At 38.5% G+C, this 13,947-nt stretch overlaps 2 protein-coding genes across 2 annotated transcripts in view; both read left to right on the forward strand.

Moving 5' to 3' along the window:
• Positions 1–13,947, forward strand: part of LOC115622279 — a 120,989-nt gene that overhangs the window by 84,394 nt on the left and 22,648 nt on the right. The window lies entirely within an intron of this gene.
• On the forward strand, positions 8,890–9,632 carry LOC115623231 (mpv17-like protein 2). Its single transcript, XM_030517480.1, has one exon. It carries the CDS (start codon positions 8,949–8,951, stop codon positions 9,552–9,554), a length of 606 nt encoding a protein of 201 aa, XP_030373340.1. The 5' UTR covers positions 8,890–8,948; the 3' UTR covers positions 9,555–9,632.

The raw sequence follows: 13,947 nt of genomic DNA on the forward strand, positions 1-13,947 counted from the left end.
GTAGCTCGACAAACAATGGAGGAGCATAAAATGCAGAAAGAATGGAATCAAAGAAAATACGCGTAGAAGAGGGCAACGCAAAGAGCATTTCACAAAAATAAAACAATCAACATTTTCGCGCCATTAAATTTGTATGCCACTAAAATTGCGTTTCCGTTTCCGCCAGCCCTGCATGCGTGTATTTGTTTGTTGTTATTGTTGTTGTTGTTGCTGTGTGTTTATGTCTAGCTTTCTGATTTTTGTTTATGTCGTAGATTCCACATTTTTCACGCAGCTCCCCCTCTCGTCCAGTTCATATGCTTTTTTCCTTTATTATTATTTTCTCTTTCCAACAATTCAATTGCCTGACTTTTCCATTGCCACCAGCAAACAAGACTGCGCTCAGAATTCTGCTCTGCTCGTAAATCTCGCATTGGATTGCAAATAGGAATTTTGTTGACATTTCCCTAGTTGCACAGCAGCAGCCAAAATCCGAATGCTTGCCTCAGGCTTTGAAAAATTTTCAAAGCCAGCAGAATTGGGAGAAAATATGAAAATCTGATCCGAAAAAGGAAATTGATTTGTGCATTTATTTGGCACTAGGTTGTTGTCTCCAACCAAGGCTTAAACATTAAAGTATTGACATTTTTTGAATTGATTTACCAAGCTTTATATTTTCATTTGTTTCATCACTTTATTTTAATTACACAATTGTTAAGAGGTTTTACCTTAGAGGTATACATACATTTGGGAGATATTCAGTAAGAAAGAGCTGTGCACATGTAAAAGAAATCTTTGTTTATAATATTTTGGATCCAAAATAAGCTATATCTGAATATTGGCAAACTTTCTTGTACTAGTTCTATATTCTAAAATCGTATTGTCTCAAAGCTTAGGCCCTCAGCTTATGTTTTTAACTAGCACTTCTCAATAATTTCAGAACACAAGACCACAGACACAGTTTCATTTTGTTGCAAATGTTGGCGTAAAAGTAATATTATAATATTTTGGATCCAAAATAAGCTATATCTGAATATTGCGAAACTTTCTTGGACTAGTTCTATATTCTTAATCGTATTGTCTCAAAGCTTAGGCCCTCAGCTTATGTTTTTAACTAGCACTTCTCAATAATTTCAGAACACAAGACCACAGACACAGTTTCATTTTGTTGCAAATGTTGGCGTAAAACTAATACGCCTTTTGGGTACAGAATACAAAATATCTGCAATAGACAATTAATGGCTACACCGAATTGTAATTACCCGCAAACTATGCCCTGGAGAGCACTAATTTAACTTTTACGTGGAATACAAACACACATTTCCATGTCGACTTAAGGTACAAACGCAAGAACATATATGAGCAGAGGAGAAAATTTGAACTGCCAGCACATTAGACTATTCACAATCAATACTCGCATCCTTCTTCAAGACAAAGGCGGCTAGAGTAGCCTGCGGTGCCATCAGCATTGTCATTGCCGTTGCCGTTGCCACAGCCGAGAAGCGCATTAAAACTAATTACTTATAATCATTTTGGCTGCGCGCACAATTTCCAATTCCATAAAACCCACCGCACATTGAAATTAATTAACATTAAGCTGCATGGAGTGCTGCACATGTGGCACAAATTATTTTTCCAATAAAACCGACTGAGCCGCAGATGATGAGGAAATTAGTTGGAGAGGAAAGAGTAATACGTAAGCAGAGGCAGAGGCAGAAGCTGAGGCAGTTGCAAGCACAAGGGCAGAGGCAGCAAAAGTAGAAAGTCAAGTGCGAGGCTGCAGGCTGCCAGACTGAAAAATCACCGCGAAATTAATTAAATTTTGTAATTTAAAGATGAAGCCAACAACAACAACAACAACAAGAACGACAACAGAAGCAGCAATAGTGTGTGAGGAGTGTGTTGGTTTGTTTGGTTGCTCGGTTGTGCCTCAGTGTGTTGTGATGTTGGCAGCGCTTCATGCTGATTATGTCGTTTCATTTTGGCCTCGCACTTAGGTTCGCTGACCTTTCGCTGTGACATTTGCCCGTCATGCCCAGCACAGCACAGCAGTCCACGTGCCACAAACACACACACACACACACACAAACACTGGTGCTTGTTTTATGTATGTGTGTGTATGTGTGCCCTGCAGGCGTACACAGCTGCCACCACCCGCCATGACAGCCGGCGAAACATTGCAACGTTCGCGCAACGAGCGCAACGCAGCGCAAAATTATTCTAATTAGAGCAGCCAGCGGCACCACCTTCCCCAGTTACTCCCCCCACCCCTGCCTGCCCCTGTCCATCACTCGTTTGTGCACCTCACTCTGAATAGATAGTTTACCATGCAGCCAGCCTGTCTGCTGCTTTTTGTGCTAAATGTTCCATATTACACACAGAGAGGCATGTCAAGACTTCTTTTCATTTGGCTAATTCTCAAACACATTAGCGAATATTGTTCATGGTTTGAGCCGCGCGAAGTGCAACACAATCCAGGGAAAGGGAAAGTCAGAATCAGAGCATTTTAAAGCTTTGCCACATTTCTATACAGTTGTAAAATGCTACTAAATGCCATTGAATTGCAGTTCAATATGTTTGAAGCCAAATAGTTTGCATTTGCACAGAAATTCGTGCCCTAAACTGCAGTTTCTGGCTTACAAGTATTTAGCTTCTTCTACAGGAGAGCTCGACTGTGACATTCTCTCTTCGCTTTAATTTATTCAAACCATATATCCTTTTTTTGCTTTTGAATATATGAATATTTAATTAATTTAAACTTTTTTTCAAGCCTTCTACAAATATTTGTGGTTTGGTTTGACAGTTGTTTCAACATACATATGTATATCTATCTTTTTATTTCATTCCACATTTTGCTGTCATTCAGGACACAGTTGGCATAGAATAACCAATCATGGCAATCCTAGAGCAGTAATATTAACAGAAACATTTTAATTATTTAGCCCATTCATCCTTTTTTCATTTAAGAAATTACAAAGTGGATTGAATCAAATCTAAAGATAGCTATCGCCTACACAACTTGTTATCTATTTATTTTATCCTAAAATGTATCCCTTTATGGGTAGAGCTTTTCCTTAATGTGGAGCCTTCTTCTACTGCTGTGATTACTTTTCGAGAAAAACACTTACTGCACTCCATAATTTAAAAAAAAAATTCCCATTATGCTGATAAATGATTTTGCTTCCATCAAAAAGCAGAGAAGAGCATGCTCTTGGCTTACACTCGATTCGGCACTGTAGAGTACATACAATATATTTTGCGCCGAATCATTTACCATATGCGATAATAAACAAGACAAGCATGACAAGGAGCAGTGTGTGGCTGAGGGCTTGTGATGGCAGCTTCATGTTCCGCAGCAGCACCAACATGTGCTTAATAGTTTAACGCTTCGTGCTACTTATATTCTGAGCGTATGATTCACAGCACCTCCTTCAGTTGTCTGCTCAGCACTCAGCGATGCTTAATTCACTTCGCTCCAGCACTCATCCTGTTGCCAATGCTCCTACTTCTGTTGCTCTTGCTGTTGCTGTTGTTGTTGCCGAAGCTGATGGCGTTGAGGATGATGCTGCAGCTTTGTAACAGTATTGCCAGTAAGGTAAGGCAGACAACGACGTCCATGACAACGACGACGTTGCTCAAATCGCGGATTCATGTCATATAGAACGTTCGCATCTACGTTTCAGTTTCAAATCCGCGATGTTGTTTTCCGCATGCCTGCCACTGCAACGCTCTACACCCACAAGCTCGTGCCCTAAATTAAGGGCACGACTGCTGCTGTGGGTTACCTGCCTGCCAGCCTGCCAGCCTGTCAGCCTGCCTGCATGCCAGGCTGTTCTCGTCGGATGGGGGCCAACGCGGTGCCAGTCATGCTGAAACGTTCGTCCTCCCTGCCCGGCTTCGTCTCCACGTGTCGCATGATGTATGTATGACATTTTTGCGCCTCATAAACAGCAACATTCCCCGCCTGGTAATCAGGTATACTGACGCACTCAATGGCGCGCTCGCCATTTTGTTGCTCTTTTGTTTTTGTGCACTTGCTGCTTTCATTTCATCATGTGGACGAGTGGACAGGGTGGAGAGTGGCTGCATGGGGCGGCTTGGGGGCCCGGTTGTATGCACAGTCGGTGGCTCTCGACTGTTCCATGCTGTTTGTTTACTTAAACGAAATTGGCACAAATGTTAATGCCGCCATGTTGACAATTTGCCAGTTACTGCGAGTTAACATTGTATGAGTATACATATACTATATATACGCGTATATATATATAGTATATTTTCCTCGATGGTGCAATTTAAATGCGCGCAAAAGTTCTTTGACCCTCAATCCCCCAGACTCATGCATTTGGCTAGAAAGGGGAGGGAAGGGAAGAGAACGGAACGGAAGGCAAAGTTAACAGCTTAAGTCAATGGACGATTAACTTTGTGGTCTGCCCATAGCGCCCATTTTTAAGTAGGATTTGTAAGTACCGACTGCAAGATTAAGTCGGCTCAAATAAAAAGACTTTAAGGCTTATTAGCTTATGGATAATGATAACACAGCTCAGCTGTCATTTTTTTGGTAAAATTTGTGGCGAAGTTTCCGCTCAAGGGTATTATATACTTTATACAAACGGTAATACTTTTAGAATCAGTTACGATAATTTTATCAAATGGCTTTTATTTTTCAATGACTCAACCTTTGAACTGAATTTATTATACCATTGCTTAATTGCTTCATTAAAAGGATTATTTGAAGACATTGCCAAGACATCCGGCTTTAGTTCGAAAATTCAGCAAAACTGTAAAATAAAAGATTTCTTTTCAATTCTTTGTTACTGCTGAAGATTCGGTTCACTTTCTTAAGTTTAATTATATATCTAAAACTACCAAAAAGATGGCCTTATTTAAAAATTAAACTTCCAAGTGAGATATGTATTTAACGATTTTAAAAAGAAAGGAGATCTTGAAGGAGCCTTTAAATAACTTTACACAAGTACTGAATACGTGAGTTTCAATTATAGTTTTAAATTATATGTGTTCTTATAACTCTTAACTCAAGTCCAATTGATAAACTATTTCATAAAAAGAACTCTGGCAGTATACTATAAACATTTCTGGCTAGTTGGTGAAAATAAAGGCCATTTAGAGTATGCTATGAATTAAATAATGGTTCTTTATCAACTTTAAAAGTACCCCACAACCTGGGCTGGGCACAAGTATCTCTCTCTGTCTGCATTTTAAATTGCCGCAAACCACTAAGCCCAAACACACACACACGCACACACACACGCACACACACACATATACACACGCACAGGACAGGGAAGAAACGCGCAACATTTGAATTTGAGTTTGAAATTTGTTTGGGCCGAAATCGACGAAACTTTTTTGGGCTTACAATTCATTGCAATTCTATGGCATCATCATCGAGTGCCGGCAAAACCTCATTAAAAACACATTCCAAATTCATTTGCATAAATTGAAGTCATAGCAACCGCACGAAATCGAAAGCAGCCAGAGAGCCACATCGGCACGGAATATCACAGAAAATCGATTGAATATCAATTAGAGTGTGAAGTCAAGATGCGTACGTGTGTTAAACGTTTGACTATGTTCGACTACATTTTACTAAAATGAAGAACTTTTGTCAAAAAAAGAAAAAAAACAAAGACCGAATACACTGTACTCGATAGGAATACTATGACTTTTTTCGCAAACAAATGCACGCATATTACAATTTCACTTACACTTTCAAAGAGTAAAAAATTCAATTATTGGGCGCACGCTATGGTCAGCGGCGAGCAGTATCAAAAATATGGAGTGCGCAGAAAAATGCACAAAAAATGCTTTTAAAAAAAGCATACACGCAAACAATAGAGGAACATTTCAGTATTGAATCAACATAGCAAAGTGAATGAAACTGTGAAAGTGCATTTGTTTTCCCTCACTTTTTTACTTGCACAATTTTTGGCTTGTGGCGTCACAAAATCCGGCGGATTGTGTCGAGATGGCATAGCACTGGAACCACATATGGGGCTTTAAAAATGAATGGTCGCAATTAAAAATGGCCCGAGCAGGGTTGGTGCAGTAAATTATTTCCAACAAACTAATAAATGTTATTAAATTTGGATTGCTAATAAATTCCAATAGTTTGAATAGTGAAGAAAACCACTGCCGTTGAATTCATTTTAAAATTAGTTAAATATAGAAAATGAATGCCGAGTGAAGATAAATCCGCTTGTATTACCTTGTTATATCACAATGGTACTTTTTCTATTAAATATGAACATAATATTATCAAGTCTTGAAGCACAGTTAACTTTTTCAAATTCTTATATTTGTTTGTAAATATCTGCTTATTATCTCAACTCTCAAAGTGCTTCTGAATTCTGGAATATTCCCATTAGAATAAAAGAAATGGTATGCATTTAAGTTTCTTCTCAATAAACTTAGGTTTGATTACAATAATACATTTTTGCATCTTACTTATAAATACAAATTGCTAATCATATACTATACATATCAAATACCAAAGATCTCAATGTAATATATTTTATATTTAAACATTAGCTGAATTAAAGAAACTTCTAAAGCAAATAATCTATGATTTCGTATACATATATACTACTTAGGTTCTTTCTGTATGGGAAATTATTTAGTAATGAGAGTAACTTATATTTTATCACTTTTCTGAACGATTTTTTTCTTACTAAACTATTTATCTAATCAGCGCACAATCACCAAAATACCCCTACTCCATGCATTTTAAGAATCATCGATATTTCCGCAAATGAATCCTTAAAATTGTTCAGTGGAATTTATTTTAAAGTCTAGTCTTTCTCATGCATGCCATTGTGAATTGGGGGCGAACAGAAAAATATTCAAAAAATTCGCAGGTTGCTGCTATTTTTTGGTTTTATGTCCGCTTCTATGCAGGATTTGAATATTTAACGCACGCAAATGACAACGGGCGAGTAAATGAAATTCATTTGCCATGCGCCACTAAAATTGTCGACCAGGACGAGGACCAGGACGAGGACAAGGGCCGCAGGACATTGCGCGCGAGCTGCTCGTCAAGCATCATCCTTTAAACAAATATTCTAAGCTGCCTTTAAAATGGCAAATAGAAGCTCCGGAGGCTATGGACTTGCTTCATGTGCTTCTCGCTTTATGGTGGATTTTCTACCAAAATATATAAAAATAAAATTGGATTTTAGCGTACAATGTGGAAGGTCGTAAATATATTTTCAATTCGGTCCGCAACCAAACAACATATGATTTCCCCAAGGGTAACGCTGGCAGGACTGTGGTTGTGGTCGGAAGGGACAGTATTGGAAATCGCGTGCAAATGATTTCGGCAAAATTAGCTCCATGGCGCAAATTTGTTTTCGGGATAGCGCCTGCCTGCCTGTCTGCTTTTCCGATGTACTATACTCGTAGTATATATGTATGTAGGCACAAAAGGGAGCAACATGTGCGTCAGTCCTTACCTCATTTGAATGCCTCGCGTTGCGATTTTTATGACACGTATCGGGCTTTTGCCTGCATGGCATATTAAACCCTTTTATCCCTTTCGGAACAGCCCATGATTGTCGTTTGGTGCCCTGTTGTACCTTTCGATAAAGCCCCGCCGAAACTCATTTCGCTTTGATGGCGTCAAATTGATTTGTTTGCTTGTTTGTCTTTTTGAAGTTAAATGCCAAGACGGCGAGCATCGGCATTCACGGCATCGCATCGTTATCTTTTTTCATTCTTTTTTTGCATTTTATTGGTTTATTTATTTGTTTGTTGTTGCGGTTTTTTCCGCACACATATTTTTTATGAACATCCCACTTTTGATTTGATGGCATATCCAAGGATTAGGCGCCTCGCTTCCCGCAACAACAAAGCCTTGGCATGTTCTCTGCGGCTTACAACGAATTCCTTCCTCAATACAAACGCACACGATTATGAATTAATGCGCGTTGTATATACTATACATATACTTATTATGTGCGTTTGTAATTCGGGTTTATTACCTCAAATGCCAAGAAATGCATTTAATACCAACACACATTTGCAAGCATAAGTATATTAATAAATATTTATAGTTGAACTTGCTGGCATCTTTTCGAGCAAAAATAAGAAAAAGTCTTTTATTTCCTTAACCGTCGCGGGCGGCTTACTGTGACAAAAAAATACTAAGCCAAGGGTGTGCTGAGAGGTTACGTTCATAAAATGAATGAAAACGATTGTGGGCGAATGTTTTCAAAAAGTGATATGTATTATTGATATTTGCATTAGCGGCATAATTTTATAGCATATGGGATTCAATGGCGAATTTATAGCCTGCCCGAGGAAATATATTGGAAGAACGCTTTCTACAGAAAAAAACAAGAGAGAACGCTACAGTCGAGCAAGCCCGACAGTGTAATACCCTGTACCCAGGTTAACTTCCGTCACTGAGTTATATGCGCCCATAGCAGAAGCAAAGAGAGGAAGAAGAAGAGCGAACTTGTTGCTGCAGTTTGTGGGGGTTGTACTGGCGAGAATTTGTTTCGCTAATAACTCTTAGCATGAACCGATTAAGATGGAGGGGGGAAATTCCATAGGAGAATCGGGATACCAAATTTGGTTGTTCCAGCTTTTATAGTTTCTGAGATCCTTGCGTTCATCCAGACGGACGGACGGACATGTCTAGATCGATTTCTCTCGTCATGCTAATTCAGAATATAAATACTTTATAGGGTCGGAGATGCTTCCTTCTGCATGTTACATACTTTGCACAAGCCAAATATACCCTTTTTACCCTACGGGTACAGGGTGTAAAAATATATATATATATTTATAGAGAGAATCTTCTTTCCTCTGGTGTGTATTAATCTTTTAGTGTTTCACTTCAAATCAAATGCCATTTTAGGAAACAAAAAAATTATGAGACAAGCATATTGAATCAAAATTTGAATGGTAAATCCAATGAAGTTAACTTGTTCTCCACAAACTGCACGGGCATGGATAATCTGGAAAAGTGGAAGTTGAAGGTGGTTGCTGCGTTGAAGCGCCTGAACAAAGTTGCCTTCAGCCAACGTTATTTGCTCTACACAAATCTGGGCATCTCCATTGGCCTGGCCATGGTGGGCGACCAGATGGAGCAGGGCTACGAATGCTGGAGTGGTCACATAGATAAATGGGATCGCACTCGAACCATCCGCATGGGAATCTCGGGCTTCACAGTGGGAATTGTGTGCCACTACTGGTACCAGTATCTGGACCAATTCTACCCCAAGCGCACTCTGCGCGCTGTTGTGCACAAAATACTTCTGGATCAGTTCATTTGTTCGCCCTTTTACATAACCGTTTTCTTCATCACCATGGGCGTGTTGGAGGACAAGACGTGGGAGGAGATGAAGGAGGAGATAAGGGAAAAGGCAATTATATTGTACACTGCCGAATGGACGGTGTGGCCGGCAGCGCAGTTTGTCAACTTTTTTTTAATACCGCCACGCTATCGTGTAGTCTACGACAATATCATAAGTCTTGGCTATGATGTGTATATGTCCAATGTGAAATACCGCAAGACACCAAATTCCAGTGATACAACAACAGCGAGCAAGTAGCAAAAAAGTTCACAAAATCATTGTCATGGTTACTTTTGAATAAATAGGCACCAATTGTCTATCACTGTCCCCAGCTTATTCCACATCCCCACCTTTCCTTTCCACCCACATTCCCACATTCCTATGTTATGCGTTGCGACTTTAAGGCGATTTTCGTCGGCTATCCTTTGCTACATCAAACGAAATCAGCACCAACTCAGCAGCCAAAGGCAACAGTTGACGACCACCGAGACTGGGCTAAATTGCTTATGGAATTTATTTTAAAATTTATTTAGCGTACATTTTCAAAGAACGGATTATCCATATTTAGAGCATTATTATAAGAAAGCAGGCGAACCGCCGACTAAAAGGGTTGACCCACCACTTAGAGCGTGTTGATGAATTGCCACAAAAAGGATTTCGGTTCCTCTTCCTCCAGTCATATGTGGGACTGTTGCTGACTGATGGTTGAAATAAAAAGTCAAATAGTAGACGAGCTTAGCATAAATTTGATAAACAATCCTTGACATGCCTCTCAATAAGAGCAATAATGCCAAGTAGGTTAAGACATTTATGCAGAAAAGAAGCAAAGAAGAAGTGACACTCTTCACACATCCAAACTTCTCTTGAGAGTACGTTGAAGATCTCAGCAATTTTGTAAATTTGTATAATGAGGAGCTTTCCAGGCGCCCAACAAAACATTCAACAAATCTATTTGATAGGTATAGCGGCAAATCTATTTTATGTTTAATCGACTTCACAAAAGGACAAGGTCTCGGAAACGCAAATGTTATAAATAAATAAAAATGGTGTACGACGAAAAAATAAATTTAGCAATTGAAGAGAGCATCAGCTCTTCCAAAATTCATCATGAACTTAATCTAACGAATGCCATACGACGTGTAAAAATAACTTCAAGCTCATTAGATTTGGTTTCATATGAGCAAAATATCAAATATCTCCAATTAGTGATTATGAGTCCGTAAGTAACAGTAACAGTAAGCTATAGCCATATATATAATATTTGGCCAAGCGCTGCCCGCAGCTGTTGTTGTTGTTGATGCTTTGGTTCAACATTGTTATGTATACATGGTCGCACAGACACGAATAGACACGCATAGACATGCATACACTCACATAGACACAATTCCTATGTATATGTCTAATTATACACCTTTTACGTCGGTTCAAATACCAAGGGGGTAAATTTTTTTTTATTTAAAATTTTTATTATTATTCTACTCATACATGTGTACAGAATATTTCGTCGGGGCGTCCGACTTTAGCTTTTCTACTTGTTTTTTTTTTTTTTGTTAAAATTGTTATTTATTTAGATAGATTTTGTCAACTAATTCGGACTTTTACCTTTAAATTAACCGTCGTTATATAATAAAATACATATGTCATATAAAAGACTTTCTTTCGAAGAAAGAAATGCCATAACATGGTATTTCAAAACCGTGCCACATATTCTTAAATCAATTGATGATTGAAGGATTTCTTGACCTTTCGTCCGTTGATTTTATTCAATGATAGTTTTTCTTAATAAACCACAATCTTCAGTAAGTTGCAAGAAGTCTGCTTAAGCTTAAGTACTAAGTGCTACTGATTAAAAAAGATAGTCATTTAATTAAAAACTAACAATTCCTCATGCTCATCTTTAGAAAAATAATCCAAGATATTATATCTACTATTGCTTCCCAATGCGATCTGCTACATGTCTCGTATTTGTACAAATTTGGGGTTAATACGATTCGACTGCTGCATTTGCAAAGGAGCAAACTTTTATTTTTGCAGTAAAACGTATAAAAAGCAGGTTAATGCAATCGTTGCCACAGAACTCTTCGACTACTTTTGCGATAATCCCTTTCGAATGTACATTGCTGCTGATAGCAGTTCATTTTAAAATCCCTTAAGTCCCTCACATCAAGTGATACCAAACGCTTCCATAGGAGTACTTACCACGATGGTGGATTTTGTCTACTGCTCTGACATTTCTGTGATTATTCGGGTGCTGCAGTTAAATGCTCCTCCAAAAATGTTAAGCACAACAGATGACAAACCGCCGACCTGTCACTGTCACTTTTCACTCACCGTCCCGCTCGGCCCAACGGATGCGGAATGCGGAATGTCGAGCCAGGAACTAGGGCTGCGACTGAGCAGATAGCAATGAATGCCGCGTCGAACACTTGAGAGACACCACTCGAGCGCGGTAGGCACTTGACGGGGAATTGTGTCAAGAGCATAAAGTGAAAGAGGGGCACAAAAAAAACAAAAAAACAAAAAAACAAAAACAAAAATGAAAACAGTGACAAAATTGATGTCAAGACGAGCGGACTAGGGCTCCGTGCCAAAAGATGGCGCCTCAAACATACCCAGCTCTCGCCCCGCCCATCCAACGTTTGCCCAGCAACGACCAACACACGTCAACTAATCCAATTTAAATCTCTTAACATGATTTGCTGCTTTCTTTTCATTTTGCTGGATTTCATGCCATTATCCCTTTTTCCCTGCTGTGCCTGACTACTTATGTGTGTGTGTGTGTGTGTGTGTGTGTGTGTGTGTGTACGCGGCTCTTTTACTTTCACACTTGCCAAAGCAAACACAACGCCATCGCGTTTTTGTCGTTGTCCTAGACGGCTTCGTCCAGCCGGCAAGTTGACTTCCTGTCCTTACTTTTATCTGCGTCGCGCAAGGATACAACGAACTGAAGCCCCAAAAGGGTTTATTTATTTGGTTTAGCAGTTGCTTTAGTTGCCTAAGTTGCTCTATCTACCATTCTGTGATTTAATTTAAAAGCTAGACAAACTGTGTTGTTGCTCGTAGGCGTTTGCTAGTTTTCAGCACGTGGCCTGACAAGAATTGGGGTCGAAGGCTGGCAGGCTCTTCTCTCTTGATGATTTTGTGTGGTTAATGCATCTAAAACGAGAGACGTGCCCTAAAACCAGGGCTGGAAACCATATACGGATACTTTCTATGTGAGGCCATACAAATTACAAGAAAATTTCCATCTGCTCTCCAACAAGACATTTGAAATAATAATTGTTTTAACATCATCTGGTTAGAAATAAACTTGGGTGTTCTGTATAAAATGTACATTTAATTCAGTATAAAGACAACAAAAATAAAACACCCGATTGCCTCAAGCGCAAAATGTTGCTTCTATACTTTTATGAAGTTCTGGATTGAAAACATTTAAAATATTTTTAGAAAAATGTTAAAGCTGTAATTTTTTCTCATCACAAGCCTTTTTTTCAGTGAACAACTGCAAGACCAGTAGAGGCAAAAACAAACACAGAAGTGCGGGTCAGACTATACATATATGTATATACTTGTAGTTCATATATGTTTATGTGCACATGTGCTTTGTATGTTTTCGCAATCAGCCTTTATATTGCACATTTTTTGAACATGCCAAAAGAACAGTTACTAGTGAAAACTTGTAAACAAACTGTGTATGCAGAAAGCAAATTTATTATTAAAGTTATTTGGTTAAAAAACAAGCGTGCGATGTGTAGCTTTTTATTATAAAATATTAGCAATCCACGCCTCATGGCCTATTGAAACCAAACAAATACTTTACAAAATGTATAAAATATTTATGTTAAAGAAAACTTTGCTGTAGCTGATGTGGAAGAAAATTTATTAGTTAATTAGAGAAATATATTCATATTCACTTACTCATAGGCTATAATTTAAAATTTAATCACAAAAAAAATCCCGTAAACGAGTAACTTTTCTTATCTTAGCCTGATTGCGTTCGGTTCATATTGATATTGTATTTGGATTTTTTTTTGGTTTTGATATCAAATATAAATTACATAATAGATAAAAATCTAGCTGAATTCCTATATGTGTTATATGTTAAAGGTCTTGAATACTTTAAGAGTATTTATATATTATTATGTTAGAAGCAAAGCAATTTTTTATAGTGTTCAGTTCTTCAAACATGAATTGAAATTTAATGTTTTACTTTATACATCACAAGTCTGGGATAGATAAATATAAGTAGCCATACATCTGTGCACACGTATTCGAAAGTGTGACGAAGTTAATTAGATTTCTAACATTGTCCTTTTTTGTTGAAAACTTTCTGGGTGAGCTTAGACTTGCTCAAGCTTTCTATAATAAATAAGCTAGGTATCTGTAGGAGGCAACCTTTTCTAGTATTAGAGTCTTTGCCATCACTGTGCTAGCCGTGTGTGTGCAACCCAGTTAGGGAAAACGAGCTCAGCAAATGCTCTAGATCCCACTTCCGCAGCTGTATGAACATGTGTTGCTTATGTCCTTGTTACTGTTATGGCGAATGGCATGCCACGCACATGCGTCCCATTACATGTACATGTGAGCGCAATAATTCCATTTGCTGCCATAAAAAAGTATTACGCCGGTAAGTCCCACATAACAGGCTACT

The sequence above is a fragment of the Scaptodrosophila lebanonensis genome, unplaced genomic scaffold (genome assembly GCF_003285725.1).
Source record: "Scaptodrosophila lebanonensis strain 11010-0011.00,11010-0021.00 unplaced genomic scaffold, SlebRS2 tig00000043-arrow-pilon, whole genome shotgun sequence".
Lineage (NCBI taxonomy): Eukaryota > Metazoa > Arthropoda > Insecta > Diptera > Drosophilidae > Scaptodrosophila > Scaptodrosophila lebanonensis.